Source organism: Poecile atricapillus, chromosome 10, assembly GCF_030490865.1.
Source record: "Poecile atricapillus isolate bPoeAtr1 chromosome 10, bPoeAtr1.hap1, whole genome shotgun sequence".
Taxonomy (NCBI): Eukaryota; Metazoa; Chordata; class Aves; order Passeriformes; family Paridae; genus Poecile; species Poecile atricapillus.
This window is the reverse complement of record NC_081258.1, coordinates 5,901,612-5,919,713: the sequence shown is the minus strand read 5'-3', so window position 1 is coordinate 5,919,713 and position 18,102 is coordinate 5,901,612. Positions and strand designations below refer to the sequence as shown.

Genomic DNA, 18,102 nt, shown 5'->3' with positions numbered 1-18,102 from the left:
TCCCTGCCCTTTGTCACAGCAATTCCTTCTGTCAGGCTGGACACTCACCTGTGCTGCTGTGGCCAACGTGTGCCCTTGGGCACCTGGGCATGTGGGCGGGGGGGAAGCTCCAACTCTGCCCAAAGCCTGGAGAGACACGGCTGGTGCCAGCAGCAGAGGTTCCAGAGCAGCTGTTCTCTCTCATCTCCTGCGTGGGGCACAGATCCAGCCCTGCAGACAGCACTGGAGTCAGGGCCACAAAGGTCCCTTGGCTGTCTGGAGCTCACTTGACTGAAGATGCCCTGCTGCTGAGGCTCTGTCAAGGAGATCCCTCTGTTTTCTTCTGTGGAGGGCTGTGGGAGCCCAGACAAAGAAAGCAAATTAACAGAGAGAACTAAAACTTGGACTCATTCCTGTGCACCTCACTCTTGGTATAACTTTGCTTTCTTGTGTCTCTTGGACTCACCCAGCAGCGCTATCTCCTCGCTGTGAGTTTTGAGTGTTGTGCTGGGATGGAGTCAGGGGAGTTCTGAGAACTCCTCCCCACTCTCTGAAAAGGTCACTGCCTCAATCCAATGGAACTAAAGAGGAAACAAATGCCCCAAGTGCAGAAATCCCCAAACATGTCACATCAAATCATAGAGATTGGACTAATGGGACAGAGCCATGTGGTTGGAGTACGTGTATTGTGCTCTGTGTTATTAATTTACTGATGCTAAGGATTTCATCAGGTAGCTTCCAGGGCTTCCAGCACTGTCCTAGTGTCTGTGATCACAAATTAGTCACCAGTGCTACTGTCACAGTGTTCAAGAAAAGCCTTTCTGAAGAAGCACATCTCTGAGGTTCTTGCTGGTTATTGTTTTTTTGTTGGTCTTTTTTTGTTTGTTTGTTTGGTTTTTTTTGCCTTTCAGCTCCTTCCCTCTAAGTTCCAGAAGGAGAAGTTTCTGAAAATGAAGAATGAGGCCAGCACTGGTGCGAGTCGTCTGCCCAGAATTGGCCCAATTCTAGACTTTGATTTTGCTCAAAAGGTAGCCTTTTCCTGCTCTTTTCTTTTTTGTTTGATGCAAAGTTTGAAGAGGGTGTGTGCTTGTGACAGGCTTGCCTCCAGCAAAATACCTCAGTGTTCAAGTCCTGTTGTCATTACAAACTGCTGGTAGTGATAGACTTGGAGTCCTGATCTGCACTAAGCCAACACAAATGACCTCTGCTGAAACCGCTGGGGTTTGCTGGAGTGTAGCTGCCATTGCTAAAACAGTGGGGGAAGGTTGGGGACACAAAGGCACAAGATTGCCATTTGCCATTCTCTTGCTGAAATAGCCCCCTCTTGCTTTGCTGTGGTCACCATCAAATGTTTGGGGTCATAGGATTCCCTCCACAGTGGCAGCATTGGCCTTTGAAGGCTGAGGACCTGCAGTAATTACTTCAGATTTAACAAAACTAATTGCACTAATGCTTTGGGCTGGAACAATGTGTTGGGAGCCTGAGGGGGTGTTAGATTTTGCAGGCTGCCAGATGTACAGGGGACTCGCCCTAGGCAGAGGGGAATGGATCGGTGCCTACTAAGAGGTGTGTTTAAAGTCTGTACTGGCTCAGCATAAAGCACAGTCCAAACGGGTAGGTGCTCGAGGTGGGTGTTGAGCAGGAAATTGGCAGCAAGAGATAGTAACAAACTGGTGAAGGATTGCCCTGGGGAGAGGGCTTGGGAACAGCTCAGAGAAGGGCACAACTAAGGGACAGTGTACTGCAGCCACTCCCTTCGGCAGACTGTGTCTCTGTCCTGTGCAGTCACACAGGAGACCTGCTGGTGTCTCTGGAGTGGCAGCAGTGGAGCTGGAGAAGGCAGACAAAGCAGGGAAGTTTTCTCAAAGCAATGTCTCTGCCCCAGAAGCATTTGCTGCTGTTGTGTCATTCCAGACGTGCCTCTACAATGGTATCAAATAAGATAGCAATAATAGACTACAAGAAAGCACCCATTTAAAGCTCATGGGAAAAGGAGATACCAACTCTACTCTTAGCCAAGTTGCTGAGAAAAGAACTGAACCTTATCCTCATTCAGCATTCAACTCATTTGTCTTTTTCCTACCTTCTATGTTACTTTATTTTTGCCTTCACCTCTGTTAGAAAGGCACTAACTTTTAAATAGAATTAAAGGGGACAAAGTCATCAAAGCAAAAGAAAACTCTTTATTAGTAATGATTCATCTGAGCCAGATGTGTCTCCCTCCCCCCAGAGATGAACAAACACCCTCCAACAGAGCAGCTTCTTTTATACCCTTTATAGCCGGCCGGGGCGGTCCCTGTCCCCTTTCCCTTTGGATGGGTACTCAGGAACTTACATTCTCTCTGACTGCCAACTTTGCTGCCCCCTCCCCTCTCATCCTATTTCCTTTTCAGTCAGGTCTTCAACCCTGCCCCTCTGTCAGCTCACAGCAACACCCAACAAACCAACCTGAACAAACCCAAACAACAGCACATAGAACCAATGGCTTTTATTCTTTCACTTAATAACCTTTTGGCTTCAGCAAAATACCACCTCATCTCTCACACTTCCTCTGGTACTGTCCTCTTCTTATTGATGTCTACATTCTAGATCAAAAAAGATCTTTGCAGTTGTGTGGGCCTTGGTTTCCCTGTCTCAGAGTGAAGGACATCTCAAAATTGTTTCCCATGGAGTCTGATGTAAATTTGTGGGTTTTACTTATTCCATGAGTGCTCAGTCAGTGCCCCAGAGATCTGTGACCACATGGGCACAGGGCTGTGCTTAAGGTAAGTGCTGCCTGGCATTCTGGAGAAGGAAGCCTGGAGAAATACAGGAATCACAAGAGCAGCTTGGCTTGAGCCTGCTCTGTGTGGCCCAGCAGCTCTTGAGCAGCTCAGAGCAGAGGTGGCTGAGCTACTGTTTCCCCAGTGTGGCCTGGGCAGATGTGCTCACCCAGAGTCTGTACTTCATTGGGAATCAGAGTAAGATTCTCCTTCATGAACCTCCCAACAGCTGAACCTCCCCCTGTTCTCTCTTGCCTCTCCAGCCGTCGCCAGTTCCCCCGAAACAGAGCTTGTTTCGGGTTTCCCCATCAGAGCTGGTATTTCAGAACTTTGTTGCTCATGAGGTCTCTGAAATGGAATTGACTCTCACGAATAAGAACAAGGTAAGTGCTGGGATGTGGAGCTTTAACGCTGTGCTGGAAGAGGGGAGTGGTGTAATTCCCATAGTGTACAGCAAAGCAAGTGATCTGCTGCAGCACATCCAGAAGAAAATGTCTCAGCACCTTTGTTCTGCAGGATGGTGGAAATCTTGTTGTGCAGGGAATTCTCCCATGATTTTGGCCATGCATGGATGGTATCTATCCCAAAGGATCTTCCTTCCCTTGAAAACTCTGTACTGATAGGAATGTGGAGGGCTGTACAGTTCTTACCTGCTCTCATGCTTTGCCTTGAGTCTATACCACATCCCGTGTCTCCTTGGGTCCTGGTAGGAATCTCTGCCTCCCTCAGCCTGTTTGGCTCCCTTTGTGCAGCTCAATATCAAAGCTCAGGGGCTGAATCTTCTCCACTTTGTGCTGGAATCACTTATCACTAATGGCATTGGTACTGCAGGAAATGTGTTCTGAAACAGCCCTGGAGTCAGACTGATGCAGCAGAAGCAGTGAGAGGCCTTTAGGTGCCACTTCAGGCTCCTGCTAAGCTTCATCCAGCTCTGCTCAGGCTTTCCAAAAGCAACATGGTGCTCTGCTTTCCCTTTGGAGAACCACAGCACATCCAAAGCCATGTGCTCCTGGAGGATTTCACCTTCACTTGAAGCAATTGTGATTGTTTTGCAGTTTCCCAAGAGTGTTGAGAGGGGAAAAGTTGAAAAATGTCAGCAGTTGTGTTCCACTCCCACATTCAAAAACTGAAACCATTTGAATTACAGCTGGGGAAACATTTTCTCAGATGAGGCTTGTGCCAAGAGTGGGCTGGTGGGAAGAGCCAGGAGGGAGTCAAAATGATCTGGTTTAGACCTTTGGAGAGCATTTTGGTGCTCAGGGGTTGACATCTATGTGCTAGCAAATGCACATTTGCTGTGTCTGTGTATCCCAGAGGGCAGAACCTGGCCTGCTGGCTGCAGGCAGGAATGCCCAGCAGCCCAGCTCGCCTGCACAGGCAGCAAGAGCCCCTGGAGAGCCAAGACTGGCTTTTCATTCTGGAACCACACGGTGAGTCAGTGCTGGTCATGTTTCTCCAGGCAGAAGATGCCTTTGAAGCCCACAGTCGATAGGCACGGCCTGTCTGTGTTTCTGTCTCTTTTGGCAAGCTGAGTGCTGTCATGGTTTTATGATTCTTCCTTGCTGCTTTACTGCCCATTTAAATTTTCTTTGCCATCTCCTTGTTTTAGGGATTGTCTTTCTTTGTCCTTCTTTGCCTTTTCAAGTTTGCTTTTATTCCCAGGGAGGCCACAGTGCTTGGTCTCCTCTCTTACTGGTCTGCCTGCCTGACTGTACCCCCAGACCTGCCCTAGCCACACCTGATCTGCTAGAAGGGAATTTCTTCCTTCCCCCAGGATAATGTGCTGCTTTGCTTTCAGGTAGCACATCCCCTGTCTGGAACACCACTGCATGGCTGTGTGCAGGCAGAAGCCAGCAGGTTTTTGGCCTTGTTGAATATGCAGATGACTTGGTGCAGGTGCTCTGTCTCCATCCTGCTGGTGCTGACCTGCTGGGCCCTTCCTTCCCACCAGGCACTGCCCTACTGCCCCTGGCCAAAATGACCCAGTCAGAAGGGATTCAAGTTCACCCTTGTGAATGATGTGCCTGTACCTCCACAGCTGAAAGTGCTCTGGAAAAGGGATCAAGGAAGGATGTCACCAGGGCACGGACAGGTCTCCTCTTGTCCTGCTTCCACAAGCGGCAAAATCATTGTCTCATGTCTTCCCTGCAGATTCTCCAGCCGGTGAAGATCTCCATGGAGTTATCACCTCACTTCAGGCTGGCGTACGCCAGTGATGCGTACCATACGGTGCCACCAGGCGCGACCATCCGTGTGCGCATCCAGTTCACCCCTGACGAGAGCAAGGTGAGACTGGAGGAGCCAAAACACACAATTATCTCCAAAGCCACTGTTTTCCCTGCACTCTGGGACAGCCCATTCCATGCTGTGAGCTTGGCTCCAGGCTGGGGGCAGGCAGCCTGCAGCCAGGCTCACCTTGGCACGTGCTATCAGGGGCTGCAGCCAGGCCTGACAGGCCCTGCTTCCCTCCCTGCACATTCCTGAGCATTCCCAAGGGAAGATGCACAGGGAACAGGATGAAAATGACAGGGGGGTGTTGAGAGATGTTTGGCCATCTCTAGGTACAGTGGAAGGGTTTCATTATTATGGAAAACACTAGAGGAATGAAGAGCACAGAGAGCTTTCCTCCTTCCTGACTGGCAACAGCTTCCCTGCCTCACCCTGGGCTGGAGCAAAGTGGTGATTTTTGCCCCCTCTGTTCTCCAGCCTTGCAGCTGGGCTGTCCCACAGCACAAGTGACCAAGGTACAGCTGCAAGGCCAGGGCAGAGGCTGTGCTGTGCCCATGAGCCCAGCCTGGCACAGGCACACTGAGCTCTAGGTGCCCTTAGCAGGAGCTTGGTGAGCTGCAGGGGACTTGGACACCTGCTGAAAGAGCTGGTGTAGGGCAGGTACAACCTGCAGGTAGAGCTGTGAGCCCAGAGCCTGTGGCAGTGACACTGCTGTGGCTCTGTCTTCATGCCTGTCACTGTGGCTGCTCTGTCAACTGGCACCTGTTCCGTGCCAAACGTGCTTTGGTGGGGAGATTTGAGCAGCAGTGCCGAGGCCCTGGCCAGTCTGATCCCAGTGCTGGGATCTGGAGGGCCAGTGCTGGGATCTGGAGGTTTGTTCATACAGAAGGGTTCAGGACATGGCAGGGAAGGGAGGAAGCCTTGCAGGGAAAAAAAGAGAGGCTCTTTCCAACAGCATCCTGCTACCTCTTAGCACTGTTTTTCTCGTGACCTGCTTGGAGAGGCAAAGTTAGAGGGGAGTTCTGAGCCAACTGATGTTTCTACACCAGGCCAGCGGTGCCGGATCTCTTTGGGTGCAGCTGTTTTCTCACCTTCCTTTTGCTGCTTAAAGTCAGTTTAACACTTTGTCCTGTTCGCAAACAGTGGGAATATAGAAACCTAAAGAGGAATGGCCTGTGTTCCCTAGCTCCATGTTCCTTAGAAGGGACTTGGGAATTATTTAACATCATTAAAATTTACAGTAAAAGTTGTGGCCTAGGGCATTTCTCTGTATGACCCTAGTGACACAACAAGCTTAATGCCACCAAGATGGGTTTTGCAAAGTGCACTGGTGCCTTTAAAATGTGACATATTAGCAGAACTTAGTGTTCATTTTGGGGTGGAATAGGTAAACTGATGTCCTTGAAGGGTTATACGAAATGGGTTTTCTTCTATCATGGGGATGACACTAAATGCTCTGTCCTGAGCTATTTTCTCTTTCTACAGGATTATTCTCATGAGCTCATCTGCACCACTAAATCAGAAAGGATAGTTGTGCCAATTCGGGCCATTGCTGCCCGAGCTATCCTTAACATCCCTGACCAGCTGGACTTCTCGAAGTGTCTGGTGAAGTGCAGCACTCGGAAGACTCTGCTGGTTCGCAACACTGGTAATGTGGAAGCTCATTACCAGATAAGCACCCAGAGGTGAGGCAGCTCATCTGTCCTTGTGCAAAACACCTTTGGGTGATAACAGAGTTGGGAAAGAGCAACAAAAGGAACCTGAAGCATCAGAGCTGCTGCCCTGCAGCCCTGGTTGGAAATGGGCAGGACGTGTGGGGGTTGCTGTTACATCTCATGTTTTAAGCACGATGCAACCTTTGAGCTTCCTCTGTCCCAGATTTCCTGGAGGGTGCTGGAACATGTTAGTAGCTGGCTTGCACGCTCCTGAGCACAAGCAGCTTCTGAAATGGTTACTCCCCACTGTCAGCCAAATAGCCCCATTCTCTGGGAGGCCACAGGCACGTGGCTGCCCAGTGGTCCTGTCATGAGAGGCCCCATGTGAGCTGTGTTGTGGACAGCCTGTGCTGTTCCTTTTTCTTAAAGCTGATCTGATTTCCCTTGTCAGGTGAGGGCATCAGTCACCTCTTCTGTTCCATGATGAACTTTTGAAAGCCAGTTTAAAATTTCAAACAGATGATTTAAATCTCTGAAGAAGCTCATGCCCCTTTCATTGAGGTTTCTTTTTAAATACTCTGAAATTCCTGGTTTTTTATGCTGTTTTTTCATTTTGGTTTGTGCTAATTGTTTGCCAAAAGATCATGAATTCTTCACTGGGAATTTCCATAAGGGTTGAGCCCCTCTGATGCCTATCAATATACCACATGCCCATAGGTATAGGCACAGGTGTATAGGACATACGAGACATTTAGTGAATATGTGAAAGGCAATTGGGTTGACTTAGAGGATATAAGTATAGAATAACTTTTGCTTGGAGGGGACCTCTGGAAATCATCTGAGCAAACACACTGCTCAAAGCAAGACGAGGGTCTGGGGATTGCAAGGTGCCATTGGGAGATCTGGACCTGTCTTTAGATGCCATACAAGAAAACAGACATACAAATGGACCTAGTTTAGAAGCAGAAGATAACAAGCTATTAAAACCCCCTCCATTTTCTGCCCGTCGGGTGCAGTGCAGTGATTCATTGAAAGGGTAGATCTAACAGGATGAGAACTATCTTAAGGAACAGCTCACAATTAACAGATAAAAGGCCAAAATTTAGCCTGCCAGCCCCATCTCTTGGCAGTGGTTTTCATTTGGTTATTACAGTGTCAGGGATGTCTCCTTCACAGCTCTTCTATCTGTGGGCTCAGGGAACAGCTTAGTGATGTTGGCTGAAATTCAGAGGAGTTAAGTTTAACTGTAGAGTTTGTGTCCTTGGGTCTTGGGGAGCCTCATCTTTCCTTAAGTTTAACTGTAGAGTTTGTGTCCTTGGGTCTTGGGGAGCCTCATCTTTCCTTGCCTCTCTCCAAAAGTCTCATGTTCAGCTCATAAACACTGCTGGCCCAAGGCTTCTCTATCAGCCAGTAATTACTCACTGGTGGTAATGGGCCAGGCCCACAACTGCAGCAATAGGTTCTTAGTGAGCAGAACCTGAAGCAAGTCCATCAGCTGTCACTCCTGACTTAAATAAAGTTCAGCTTTCCAGACGTTCTCTTTATTTTTGTGTGTGATGCATTCATCACCAAACTCTCCAGAACGCACTTTTAAGTGACAGTGACCACCAGCAAAGCGCCAAGGCCAGGAACTTTTGTTTCCTCAGTGGGGCTGTAGGAGAGCACAAAGCCCAGCAGCTGCTGGGCAGAAGCACATTTCACCTGAGCTGTCCCTGAGCATCAAAGCACAGAGTCCTGTGTTTGTCAGGCAAGAGCTGTTTAGCTGGTAACCAATCCTAATTGTTGCCTAAATGCACCAACATATTTGGATAATTAGTTCCAACACATTGCACAGAGTTTATCTGGTGGGCCAAGCAAACAGTTACCAGCCTGGATGATAACACAGAGTCCCAGACTGCATTGCTGGTAAATACACAGAAACCTCCTGTTCTGTGTCCCTGCTGATGGTGCTTCATTTAACTGGGATTGGATCCTTCAGATTGTAAATGGCATCTTCCTTTTGGGTCTTGTTTCCATGTCACTGTGTTGCTCTAATCTGCATTTGCAGTCTTTCAGGGTTTTGATTGCTCCTTTTCTTAGAGCAGCTTTCATTGAAATGCTGATAAAATGTGCCCTTCTTAGGCTAAATCAGGATGTTTTCAAGGTAAAATAAACCAAAGAACCACACTGCAAATTCAACAGTAACTATTCTTTGGTCTTCAAGGAAAAGTTCCTTCTCCCTGTCTGATTCCTAGGCTGTGTTCTCACAGGACAGGTAGTGCCCTAACACTTGGATCTTTGAGATGAGGTTTATAGGCAGCAGGAAAAGAGAAATTCCTGATGTGCATGCAGACAGCTCTTAACCCTCTCAGTGGTTTCACAAACCATTCTCTGATGGGATTGCTGGCAGTCAGAACCTTGAGTCTCATTGCAGAGAGCTGGATGCAGGGTTTGGAGGTCATTTTATCCCACAGGATCTCCTGAGGTCTGTATCTCCTCAGAAGTGGGTCAGCAGCTGTTTCTGATCCTGTTTTGTCTCTTTTCTGTTGACTGTGGTTTCTTTCCTCCCTGCTTGCCCAAGGGAGCCGAAGTGACCTGCACTGCAGAATGAATATCGTCCCCAGATGTCCCCTGAGTCCTGATCTCTCTCTTTGTGTTGCAGTCCTTTCTCCGTGGTTCCAGCCACAGGAACTCTGGGTGCTGGTGACAGCGTGCAGGTGACAGTGGAATTTCACCCACTGACAACTGGTGACCATTTTGGGTCCGTGGTAGTGAGCTACAACACAGGTGAGTGCTGGGCACTGCACGGGGCACAGGACACTTCTCCACCACCACTCCCTGTTGTCCCAGCCACCTCAATTCCCTCTAGATGTACCTCCCCTGTTCCAGCTTTACCCCAAAGAAAACTGAGAACTAGTTGGTGTTTAGGGGGCTGATAAAGTGGATCCCCTCTAACAGGACTAAGATTTTTGGGCTCTTGTTTTGCTGAGAGTTGCTGAGTGGAGGAAGGAGGAGCCCTGATTCTCCACTGCCATGTGGCTATGCCTGGGTGAAGTTTCATTTCATTCCTGGCCAGTGCTGTATGTGAGGTGTGAGGTCTCCATCAGACTCTCTCCAATGCAGTGTATTTCTTGCACACCCCTGTCCCGTATGCTGCTGCTCCACTGGCTTCTCACAGACCCTTTTCTATGTTGCCCTCTACACATATATGTAGTTTCTGTCAATAACATTTTCAGGCTCTCAAGTTCCTGTTTGGTGACAAATCAAGACAAATTTTTCCTCGTCCCCATTTCCCAGGCCATTCCTGCTGTTGCAAACCTCTCACATCTATCTCCCATTAGATTTCTAGACTAAGGAATCCCATTCAGTCTTCATATAGAAGCTGCTCTCTACTTATTAATCTTTTCCTTTGTCCCTTTTTAATTTAATTTGAAATGCTCCAGCTTGGTTTTTGAGATCAGGACAATGTAAAATATTTCAAGACTGATGTGGCTGTGGGTTTGGACAGAGAGATGGAGACGATGATTTTCATGGTGTTCATTTTGTAGTGGTTTGTCATATTGCAGAGCCAGGCTGGTTGTGTTTCCTCACCTGTGTCCCCTCCTGCTGTGGGCTGTCACTTCACTTGTTCCTCTGGGCCTCCTTTTTCTGCTCACATGCCCCCAGGTGTATTTGCTTGTCAGCAACAAGGGATCCAAGGGATCAGGAGAGACAGGAGTCTCATGGGATGCCCAGGGGAAACCCCAGACAAGCCAGGACTGAACAGGGCTCCTCAGCATCACCTGAAGGACTTGGATGCAGAAATCCTGGTGATCTGAGTGGAGTGGAGCCACCTGAGCACATCTAACAAATCTCATGGTACATGCTGTCACCTTGGGGCCAAATCTCTACAAACACACACAGAAATAAAGTGTTTTAGGAGGTGCCCAGGACATCCTCACACTGTACACACAGAGCTGTCAGGATGTGATAAATGTACTGATCCATAGAATGCTAATATAGCTAAAAGCTGTGACACTTTCTTCTGTGACCTGTGGTTTGCTCTGTCCCTTGCTGTTCCATCAGCAACTGAGCTGAGCAAAGACTCCCCTTTGCTTTGTTCCAGGTGAAGAAAGTATCCACACAAACCTTCATGGAGAAGCTCTAGATGTCAACATCGGTTTGAGCACATATTCCGTGGAGTTTAAGAAGACTTTCATCACCATGTCAAACCACACAACCATGTTAATTGAAAACAGGAGTAACATCACAGCCCACTTCCAGTGGAAGACTCTTCTTAGTGAGGAAGATGAGAATAGAGAGAAGAGGAGGTTGGTTTGAAAGATGCATTTCAGTGAGATACATGGCCCAAGACTAAAACTAACATATGGCTCAGGGGGTGTTGGTGCTTTTGAATGGCTTAGGCCAAGTAAACCATCCCTGGCATCAGGGTGTGTGTCCCTGGGCTTCAGGAGCTCAGCACTTGACATTCCAGTTCCATTTATACTCCAGCCAAGGATGGCATTTTGGCAAGGAAAGGTTGATGGAAATGACTGGATTTCCTCAAGTTCTAATTGGGCTTTTGCCTCTCTAATCTTTTTCCTACATGACCTGGCAACATCCTTAAATATTTCCTGAGTTTCCAGCCCCTCTTTTCCTTTAGTTTCTTCAAAATCTCCTTGCCCATCCAGGCTGGTTGTCTTCCCCATCTGCACTATCTTTCAGCACACAGGGACAGTCTGTTCCTGTGCCTTCAAGACTTCTTCCTTGAAGTATGTCCATCCTTCCTGGACTCCTTTGTTTTGAAGGGTTGTTTCCCAAGGTACTCTCCAGAACAGGCCCAAGTCTGCCCTCCAGGAGTCCAGAGTGGAAGTTTTGTTGGTGCCCCTCCTTGTTACACCAAATATTGAGAACTCTATTTTTTCACGGTCACTGTACCCCAGACAGCGGTGAACAGATGAAGTTCATTTAATTATTAGGGAATCTTCTGGTGATATCCAGTACCTGGACCCCAGGGAGACAGCAGACTTCCCAGTGGAATGGACCTGGTTGATATACAGGGTCCTCAGTTTCCCTTAGAAGGGAGCCACCTATTACCACTACCCTTCTTTTCTTCTTAGTACTTGAGGTTGTGATCTGTCAGACAAAGTGCAACTGGGAGACTCTCCAGACAAAATTTTTTCTTTAGTGTCAAATATTTACATTTAGTGTCATGCCTTACCCTCTGGATCCAGGGCCTCATACCTATTCTGTCTGGGCAGGTGCTGGGGGTCAGGATGGAATTTTATTACCTCCCCAGTAGAGACCCATTTCCATTGCCCGCTGCCTTCTAGGTCTCCTCCTTCTGCCTGATCGCAAGAAGGGCAGGACAGGGCTCCTCTGACTCCTGCTGAGCGCCTCTCAGGGTTGGAAAGGTGTAACTCCACCAGTTTATTTCTGTTTCACTCTCCCAAATGCTCCTCAGCCTTTCCACTTCTCCCTTAGGCTCTGCCACCAGACAGAGCAGAGGATCCACCTGCTCACACTGCACACAGGTGTCCTTCACACAGTGCTCTGGTATTAACACCAGGCTCAGACCCTCCCTGCACCAGAGGCCTGCACAGCTGCCTCCTTCCTGGGGTTCTGTTTGAGTCAGTGCACTCTTGCTGGCAGCAGCAGCAATGGCTTTTGATCATTTGTAAACCATTGCTGGTGGAAGATGAGATAAAAAGGCAGAAAGAAGAAAGAAAAAAAAGGCAAGCACCTCACAATCATCCGAAAGACACACAACCCACTACACAAGGAGGGTGGGTGGCTGCACCCTTTCTGCTCAGCCTGCTTGTGCAAACTGCGCAAAAACTGAAAAACACCGCGCAAACTGCACAAAAACTGCTGTGCCAAAACTGCCGTGCCAAAACTGTCATGGCAAGCCCTCATTTGCTGTGGCAAGCCCTCATTTGCTGTGGGCCAGGTCACTCGCAATGGCTGGAAGAGGGTCCTTTAGTGCCTTGGGATTCTTGGTTTTCCACTGTTCTCTGTCCACTTACAGTGTCTGACTTCCATGCAAGCTCTCTGTGTTAAAAGAAAATCCCATGACTTCTGCCTACTTCCCTGCGCTGTTTATTTCCATTTTTTCCCACTTGCCTTCCTCAGCCTGGACCCCAGGTGATCCCCTTTCCCCTCAGAAGCAATTAGGTTTCCCCAAAGTAAATTTCAACCTGCTTTTGGTTTTGTGGGGTTTTTCCCAATTACATTTGTTTTCATGCCATTTTATGACCTAGACTGTCACCAGGACATTTTGTTCTTCCTTATTTCCAGTCTTAGGGATGGTTTTAGCTCCAAGGCCATTGTCCTGCTGTCAGAGAAGCTTTTGAGATCTCAGAGCAGAGAGGACTTTTTTATGAGAGGAAACTGTGCAGTATCCTTTCCCTCTGAGGACATTCTACTACCATGCACTGGGATGGGACCCAAAAAGCTCTGGATCATGAAAAGGTCTCTCTGGGAGTTTGCTGTCTCCCTCCTGCACAACAAAGGCCCTTCCCATCTCAGAGCCTCTGTTTTCATGCATATAAAGCCTCGAATGTCACTGAAGAGATGCAGTGCCTGAATTCACCAATTTCCTTTGGAAGTGCTCTGGGATGCTCTTGTGAAAGGTGGAGTAGGGAACAGGGCAGGTCCAAAATGGAAGAAACAAAGAGTGATGCTGGCAACACGTAGCTGCAACCCACATTCATCTCCCCTTCCCAGGGAAGTCCTGCAGTGGGTGCTCTGTGACCTTTATCTGCCTCCCCCAAGCAGCTCTGTGGGGAGCTGAGGTGGCTGGTGGATTCTCCCTCAGTTTTGGCAGAGGCTTTGAGCCAGAAGGTTCTCTTGGGGATGCTGGCTTTGGAAACCTCTCCTGATCTTGCAAGTGTGGAGCAAAACTACTTGCTGTGCCAGTGAACAACAAGTTACCCTCTGGTCCATTTGGGACCCCCAAGGCTTGGGGTCAGCCCTTGCTGGGGAGCTGCTGCTGCTCCTCCCCAAGTGCTTTGCTCTCCTGCACTTACACTTCTCTCTGCAAATATAGGGCTTATTGAATAATTTGCTGGCTTTGTCTCTCTCTGTGGCTGCAGGCAGTGTGATTTGCTGCAGCCACCAAAAGAGGTCTGGGTGGACAACTTAATGGAGGAGAGAAGAATAGCGATGAAGAAGGGCTTCTGTGAAGATCGCACTGCCGTCCTGAAAAGGAAGGTCCAGAAGAAGATGGCAAAGGTGCAAGAAAACCCCATGCTGTTCTCCAGTGACATTTTTTACATTGAGCCAATGGTAAGTGATAGCTGAGAACCTCACTTTCCTCCTCTTCTTTCTCTTCTTCCTCCTCCTGCTCCTCCTCCTGTTCCCACCCATCCCACCCCTGCCCCCCTTCCCCCGGCTGCATCTCTGGGCAGATCCTCAGCTGGCTCGATGTGCTGAGAGGGAAGACATTGAGTTTCTGGTGCGGCTGCAGAGCTCCTGCTAAAAGCATTTCTGCCCTGCAGCCTCAGGGCAGGGCTGGGAGCCTGACAAAGCCGAGCTCTGCAGCCAGGGTTCAGCTCAAGGGCACTCCGTGCGTGTCCTTGCCATGTCCTTGCCAGTTGTTGTAGGTAGGGGCTCCCCTGACACGTGGTGTGTGGGGTTTAGCAGAGGGTGGTGGAGCACTGCCAGTTCACATATTGACCTGAAGCATGCAATGGTTTCCTGGGAAAAGGAGGCCAAATTCAGCCCAAGATCAATTAGAGAAATTCCAATCCCTTCCTGTACCCACAATTTGCATTATTTCTGAGTCTCCCTTCCAGTGTCATCTGTGAGCCTGGACAAAAGGGTGGAAGGTTTAGATGGGCCTTTAAATTTTCTTGCAGACAGGGACAGAAAACCTTTTCCTTTTCTGTTTATGCAAGCAAACCCCCACGTCTTCCCATCAATCAGAGGCCTGATTCTGACTATTGGCATTGTGAGAGGTGATGAATTCCTGGTGTCTGCAGAGTGCAAATTGCCTTCTCATCTTGGAATAGTCCCAACTCCTACTTTCTTTCAAAACAGGTTAAACTAATATTTTTATTTCCCAGGAAGGGGATCTTGAGAAGAGCCAACAGTGCACAGTGGCAGTTACATACTGTAGCTGACAGCAGCATGATGTGACCAACAGCTTGTGTCAGAGCCGTAGGAATGTTGTGGAGAGTGGGAGCTGATCAGCTGAGCATTGAGAGCTTCCAGTGTTGAGCTGGGTTTGGAGTGTTTCCTTGGGCTCCTTGTGTTGTTCACTCATCATTGATGCTCTAAATAAAGGCTTACAGGACTGTGGTTGAAAACAAGAAATGGGAAGTTTGAAGAACATTTTTTGCTGTCTCTTTCTGTTTTAGGAGGGAGTGATTGGGCCAAATAGTTCGGCCGAAATCAAGGTGACCTTTAAACCCCAAAAAGCCCTAAAGTATCGAAGTGTGGCTTACTGCAATATCTCAGGTACAGCTCCTTTCCCCTGCTTCTCTCACCCCTACTGAAGCCATGGTGCAAGCCTGAGCCCTCTGGGCTCCCCTGGAACTGCTGGGAAGAGTCCCTGGGCAGCAGGGCAGTGCTGCCACATCCCACTGCCCCTGCAGCTTCCAGGGAGTCTCCTGTGCAAGGCCAGGGTCAGAATCCTGGGTCTGGGTTACTGATCCCAGAACAACCCAGGCAGTGCAGGGAGAAGTTTTCATGGCACAGCTTTGCCAGCATTTCCTCAAAGGCCAGAGCAGAACAGCTTTAGTGAACAAGCACTAAGCCCCTCTAGACCACTGACCTCCAGGATGGGTCCATTTGGCATGAATCCATCATCAGGCAGTAGGAGCTGAGTTAGAAATGTGCTCCCTGAGCCTGGATCACCTCCCACTGCCCAGACACCACCAGACCAGAGGTGGCTGAGCCCCACTGAGCCCATGGTCTTTGTAGAAGTATCACCCTTAGCCAGCACCTGCTTCTCTCTCCCTGTGTGGGAATTGGCACCTTGCAGCTCTCAGTCTGTGGAAATAGAACACAATGCTGAGTGTCAGAAGTTGAAGACTTTGGCAACAAAGTCTTGTGCTACTGGGCCAGGTAGTTTGGCAATTGCTGCCTGGCAACTTGCCAGGTACAATTGCCAAACTCTTGATGAGCTTTGTACCTTCACTGAATGGATTTCAAAGCTCCTCTAGGTGCATGGGAAGGAAACCATGGTATGTTAAGGATGGAATGGACCTTGAAGATCGTCCAGTCCCAAAACGCCTGCCCTGGGCAGGGACACCTCCCACTAGAGCAGGTAGCTCCAAGCCCCAAGCAGCCTGGCTTTGAACACTTTCAGGCTGGAACCTCCACAACTCCCCTGGGGAGCCTGCTCCAGTGTCTCACCAGCCTCACAGTAAAAAATTTCTTCCTAACAGCAAACCTAAATTTCCTTTCTTTCAATTTATACCCATTACTCCTTGGGCTGTCATTACAGGACATCAGAGATGTTTTAAACTCAGCAAACTGGTGGCTAAAATTGGAAACCAGCCCAAGGAATGGGTTAGAAATTGGAAGTCAGCCCCAAGGGATATCTCCTGAGGGAAGAGAAGGGTCCATATCTTCTCTTGCAGCATCAGGAGCTGGTTGCATCCAGCTCAGAGACAGGGGCTAGCATTCAGGCAGCCTGGAAAATACAGTATAACCGTGGGAAATATTCTACTGAAATGGACATCTCTCCCCAGGCCGTGGGAACAGGCTGCCCCTGCACCTCAGAGGGGAAGGCCAAGGACCCTTGCTTGAATTCAGCAGTCCTATTCTGAGACTTGGAAACCTTTTTATCAACACCTCCCACGTCTATGAGGTGAGCAGCAGGGCTTGGGATGGATCCTGATGGCTTCTGAGGCAGCAGCAAGCCTGGTGGACCTGTGGAATTCCTGGCAACATGGGCAGTTGTGGGCAGGGAATATTTGATGTACTGGTCAAATCTGGGGGGGTCAGAAAGGTGTGTCTGGTGTTCATGAAGCCCCAGTCCCTGCTTTTTTCCTTGGGGATCAGCTCAGAGGCTTCCTGCAGAGCAGCCCCTTGGCATATAAACCAACACTGGGTCAAAAAGCTGCATGTTCAGAGGCTTTTTTGGGCACCAGACCCAAGGCACCTTTGCACTGGGCTGTTCAAAAGTAGCTGGAACAACTGGCTGCATTTCAGCTCCAGTCCACTGCAAACAATTCTCAGTCAAGTGTCTCCTGCTTATTCCTAGAAGTCACGGGAAAGCCATCCAGCCTCCTGGCTCAGTGCTGGCCCTTGCAAAGGGCTTGGGAGTTCTTTCCCTTGCTGACTACTCCCTCACCACATTTCAGCCATGGTGTACTTCTGGCTCCAGAGAGAGAAAAGTGTTCCTGGGAATAAAGCAAAGGATTTTTCTACCTGTTTGCCTCTCCCCCAATAGTGTCAAGTTTGCAAAAAAAAATAAAATAAAGAGACAGCAACTGGAAGAGGTAGAAAATGAGGCACTGCATCATGCCAGACACTTCCAAGAGCTTGGCTGTGGAAGGCAAAGGCACATTGAGTTTTCTTACCAAAAGATGGTGCTGTCTATACATTTTGATGCTGTTGCCTCATTATCAATGTATTGTTTTCATGACTTGGGAAAAGGTGAATGAGTAGATGGTACTGTTGGAGCTGTGCTAAGTGGGGCAGCAGCAGCTCTCTGGTGATTGACTATGCAGCTGCCCCACGTTGCTCTCAGGGCCAGCTCTGAATGAGCTTGGTGATGCTGGCCAGAGCTGGACTGCTCTGTGTCCATGGGATAAGCCCAGGGTGACTGTGGTTATGTGGAATTACTGCTGCTTTGCAGGAGAACCCAAAAGCAGAACTTGTCCTGTTGTATTTTTTTGACTTCTGCCATTCAGCAGCACAAAGCATCCTCTGCCTTTTCTGGGTGTTAATTGCATCATGAGACAATAACTCACAAGAAGGGAAGATTTTGCTATTGTATTTCCATTTTGCTTTCTTGCTGCTGCAGGTGAAACTCATTAACCAAGGAGTTCTTGATGCTCCCTTTTTATATATCCCTTCAACCACAAATGTGGGCTGCTGCTTCAAGTTTTCACCCGAGAAGGGCGTCATTGAACCAGGTGGGATCCAGACTATTCAGATCTCCTTCAGTGCCACCATACTGGGGGCGTTTGAGGAACAATTCCAGTTCCGTGTGGCTGAATCTCCTACGCCTGTGATCCTGACAATTGGGTAAGGACTCTGGGAGCTTGCTGGGCACATCTGTAGCTGTCTGTGGGACATCCCCCACCTCCTTAATTTTGGGGTTGAGCAGAGGAAAAAGGTGTTTCCTGAGGTCTTAATCTCTGCTCTGATCCTTACATTGCCTTAGTGTGAGGATGCCTGCTGTCCTATGTGGTATGTGGGAGCTGGATTGACTCCTCCCTGCAGGGATCTCCCTCTGCCTTGGGCCATGGCAGGCAGTGGGATGGATCAGCTTTGGGCAGTAGCTGCTCTGGGCTGTCCCACCTGAACACCTAGCAAGGCTCCCAGGGCTTTGGAGATGGGTC

At 48.9% G+C, this 18,102-nt stretch overlaps 1 protein-coding gene across 1 annotated transcript in view; it reads left to right on the top strand.

Annotated features, from left to right (window-relative positions):
* Positions 1 to 18,102, top strand: part of LOC131582761 (hydrocephalus-inducing protein-like) — an 86,841-nt gene that overhangs the window by 15,517 nt on the left and 53,222 nt on the right. The window contains exons 2-10 of the mRNA XM_058846229.1: positions 3,005 to 3,124; positions 4,893 to 5,027; positions 6,456 to 6,655; positions 9,267 to 9,391; positions 10,710 to 10,914; positions 13,678 to 13,870; positions 14,944 to 15,043; positions 16,282 to 16,400; positions 17,562 to 17,785. Of these exons, the coding sequence (XP_058702212.1) occupies positions 3,005 to 3,124; positions 4,893 to 5,027; positions 6,456 to 6,655; positions 9,267 to 9,391; positions 10,710 to 10,914; positions 13,678 to 13,870; positions 14,944 to 15,043; positions 16,282 to 16,400; positions 17,562 to 17,785 (1,421 nt within the window). The remainder of the gene's footprint in view (positions 1 to 3,004; positions 3,125 to 4,892; positions 5,028 to 6,455; positions 6,656 to 9,266; positions 9,392 to 10,709; positions 10,915 to 13,677; positions 13,871 to 14,943; positions 15,044 to 16,281; positions 16,401 to 17,561; positions 17,786 to 18,102) is intronic.